Source organism: Cherax quadricarinatus, chromosome 76, assembly GCF_038502225.1.
Source record: "Cherax quadricarinatus isolate ZL_2023a chromosome 76, ASM3850222v1, whole genome shotgun sequence".
Taxonomy (NCBI): domain Eukaryota; kingdom Metazoa; phylum Arthropoda; class Malacostraca; order Decapoda; family Parastacidae; genus Cherax; species Cherax quadricarinatus.
This window is the reverse complement of record NC_091367.1, coordinates 14,485,187-14,489,189: the sequence shown is the minus strand read 5'-3', so window position 1 is coordinate 14,489,189 and position 4,003 is coordinate 14,485,187. Positions and strand designations below refer to the sequence as shown.

General features: G+C 41.5%; 1 protein-coding gene across 5 annotated transcripts in view; it reads right to left on the bottom strand.

Annotated features, from left to right (window-relative positions):
• Positions 1-213: 213 nt before the first annotated feature.
• LOC128703708 (cilia- and flagella-associated protein 251-like) overlaps positions 214-4,003 on the bottom strand; it is a 57,265-nt gene continuing 53,475 nt past the window's right edge. For all 5 annotated transcript variants that reach the window (XM_070101323.1, XM_070101325.1, XM_070101326.1 and 2 more), the window contains one exon: positions 214-3,579. In XM_070101323.1, the coding sequence (XP_069957424.1) occupies positions 3,433-3,579 (147 nt within the window). In that variant the 3' untranslated portion in view covers positions 214-3,432. The remainder of the gene's footprint in view (positions 3,580-4,003) is intronic.

The following is a 4,003-nucleotide window of genomic DNA, read 5'->3' as shown; positions in this document are numbered from 1 at the left end:
TATGGATGAATGTGTATGAAAATGTGTATGATATCGGATGTATATTAAAGCAATATGAATGAAATCACTGGAATATGTATAGTATTAAGCAATGCTTAATAAATTAAGGAGTAGGCATCAATGATGAAATGTGAATCAGATGTGAATGAAGTGAAGGAATTTTTCAGAGATCAGTCAATAAATCTCTCAGGATGAGACACAATAAACATCAAATAGATTTTATAGAATTTAATTAATAGAAACATATAGAAGATAGCCACGTTTTGGATAGCAGAAAAGTATTTTTAATGTACTTCATAAGGAATCATACATAACCTTACATGACTCTGCACACCTTTAGCATAATGATGTAATATGGATAAAATAAGAAACAAAATTAAATTTCAATTCGAAACTTGAGACGAAGTTTCAGTCCTTTTTGGCAAATCGATAAGTGAAGAACCGAGGCAATTTCGAGAGTTGAGAGGGGAGGAGAGGTCATTTAAAGAGGTGAGAAGGTGCGGAAAGGTCATATGATGGGTGAAAAGGTAGGAGAGAGAGGTTATTTCAACTGGTGAAAAATACTAAAGGTCATTGGAAGAGGTAAAAAGCTTGGAAATAGATCATTTGAAAGGCGAGAAATATTAGATGGAGAGAAAGATTAGAAGAAAATATCTACAAACCAATAAGGATTGTTATTATTTTATTGAAAAAAGCACCTATACCTTGGCAGAGGGCACAAGGAGCTATTATTTTAGGAATGACAGTGGAACATTTCCTAATCTCAGAGATAATCTCTTAGGAATGACCAAGGAAAAATTCCTAATCTCAAGGGGGTGTTTTCTTGAGAATGACCGTGGAACAATTCCTAATCTCAAGGGGGATGTTCTCTTAGGAATGACCGTGGAGCAATTCCTAATCTCAAGGGGGTGTTTTCTTGAGAATGACCGTGGAACAATTCCTAATCTCAAGGGGGATGTTCTCTTAGGAATGACCGTGGAGCAATTCCTAATCTCACGAGATCCATTCTCTTAAGCAGTGACCCAGGAACAATTCCCAATCTCACGACAGATGCCTTATCTCCTGTGCACAAAGAAACATAATCTCAGCAATGCATAACAGGAGAAATACAAGAACAGCCTCTTTCCCCTAGCATGTATGAACAAGCTGACAACTTGCTAGGGAAACAACCTAGAATCCCAGTCACTCGACGTTCCTAGGAGTATAGCTGAGAGCCCACATGTATTGCAAAAGGTATCATCACGACGTTTAACTTAGTCTCTTATAGACGAAATTCCCTAATGGAAATAAAAGTAATAATGTCTTCTTTTCCTGTATACCAATCTGTAGCAAAAACAAAAATATATGTAGCAGAGTTTTGAGATTGAAAAATCCAGGTTTTGCATAGTTTTTTATCTCAAAGCTCTGTTATTTATTTTTTTTGCCCCGGATAATTATACATGTCTTCCATAATTGTTCCTTAAAGTAAGATGCAGAACTTACTCTGAGGTGAACCAACACAATGATCCAACTGTCTAAATGCCTTGCAGCTTTCTGATTTTTTTTAGGAAAATCAATTGCTTGTCATTTGTCCTCCTGGGAAATCGCTTCCCTAGCTGCTTGTCTTCCTAGGAACATTTGGCCCCTTCTAGTTCCCTCAGTACGATTTAGCCAGACACTTGAGCTAATCTCACAAACTAGTATTTAGTCACTTGGTATTTAGTCACTTAGTATTTAGTCAACTTACTCCACAATTTGCAATAATTTAAGGTTAAGAATTAATCCAAGTTTGCCCGAAATGCCTAGCCATGCTAGGTGTTCTAGTGGCCCTCTCTGTAATTAGTATTTTATTACATGTAAACCACACAATAACCAAAATCTTTAAACCCCGCATTGTAATCCTTATAGAGAATAAACTTTGATTGATAGAAAGGTACATCCTCACATGCTTGTAATTCTAGGGGAGAAAAGGCTCTACTGGACCTCCTACGAAGGCACTGCCCCAACTACTGGATCCGTCTAGGAAGATAATGATCCTGAAACTGGATATCTTAGGATGGCAATGCCCCTCCCACTTGCCCTATGAAGGTCCTGATCCTTCTATTGATTTCTTTGTAAGGCACTGTCCCAGCTAAATGTCCCAGGAAGGCACTGAACAGCCACTAGACGGAAGAAGATACTGGTCTTGCCTCTGAAACTAGGAAGGCACTGTCCTTGCCACTTCTGCCATGAAGGCCCTGACTCTTCCAGTGGATATTGTAGGAAAGCACAGTTCCCGCCACTGGATCTCCTAGGAAGGTACTGTTCCAGCAACTTGATCTCCTAGAAAGGTACTGTCCCAGCAACTTGATCTCCTAGAATGGTACTGTCCCAGGTATTGAATCTCCTAGGAAGGCATTGGCCCAATCAGTGGGCCTTCTAAAAAGGCCCTATCTTAGCCATGGACCCTCTTAGGAAGGCACTGCTGTGAAGGCTTTGACTTGATAGCTGTGAATCCATTTAATATAATATTTTGCCCATTGCTGGCCTTCATCAAGTATACTCGTACTGTAATGGGAAAATATATGACCATAAAGCCTTTGCAAGATGAGATCAGGCTCGGAGAAAGGTTACATACGAGGCCATGAACCAGCAAGATCACGTATTGGTAAGGTCAGATGCATTCGAGAGTAGGTGGTGGGGGTAAGGAGACAAGTTTGTATATATGACATGACTCGCAGGTAATGTAGGCAATAGATCCAAGTTAACATGCACACTCCACCGTTTTGCTCGGTGATATTGGTGAGGTGGATCACTGCAGGAGTTTTAGGAAAACAAGTATCTAATGTGCTGGGAACAGCATGATTGAATGGAAATCAAAGTATCACGCTGTTATACACGTTAACTTGACAGATTTTCACTTGCACGCTTGAATTTCACTCTCTACCGTCGTCGAATTAGGGGCACCTGGCTTTGACCGTGCAAAGTTACACCGCAGAATGCTGTAGAAGTTATCAGAGTTATCCCAGAATGCTGTGAATGGGTCTTTCAACTTGGTCATAGGGTACCTGCATATTTCTATTGTTCAGGGAATCGTGATCTAGTTACCGTTCACCAGCATTGAAATTTTGAAACTGATCAGTTGAAGCGTTCCCATGTTATGAGTAAAAAAATGTTTGAGGAAGGAAATTTGAAAAAAAAAATCTGGTAACCATTTGAAGGTTCTCCATGGAAAAGACTAACATCGCCATGCGTGGCCCTACGCAGTCTTCGTTCTCACATCATGGACAGGAGAAGAGCAGAGCTGTTACGTAAGAACATAATGTAGGAACACTGCATCAGGCCTATTGGCCCATATAAGGCAAGTCTTTCTGAATAGCCCTTTCCCCTTAAACTGGATTTCTTGTACTGTCCCGGCAACAGGACCTCTTAAGCACTGTTCCAGCCACTGGATCTCCTAGCAAGATGCTCCTCTTACATCTTGTCGGAGCTGAGTTCGACGGAGGCGGTGGTGGAGGCGTCGTTACTGGCCTCGCACGACTCCTCGAACACTCCTGAAGACGACCTCACGGAGCTACTCTCCTCAGATTTGGCCCTCAGCACGGGGCTCAGCGGCGCCACCTGCAGCAGAAGGAAGAGGAGTGGTAAGTGACGGCGCTGTTCAACAGGAAAAGATCCCTAGTGAAAGAAGGATTCCTTTGGAGAAGAGGAGGAGGATAGAGGAAAGGAGGGAGTAAGGGAGAGAGAGAGAGAGAGAGGAAAGGAGGGAGTAAGGGAGAGAGAGAGAGAGAGAGAGAGAGGAAAGGAGGGATAAGGAAATGAAGGAAAGAATAAAAGAAGAAAGGAGACAAGGAAGGAAGACGGAAAGATACAGGAGAAGTAATAGGGCTAGTAGAAGATTAAAGAAGTGGATAACCTAGAGGTTTCGACGCCGTTTTAAAAAAATAATCCGTTTGAAGAAAGCGTAATGCAGGAGGAAGAGCAGAAGGGAAAACAGGAGGAGGAGGAAGAGGAAGAGGAGGAATAGGACTGGAAAAAATGAGAG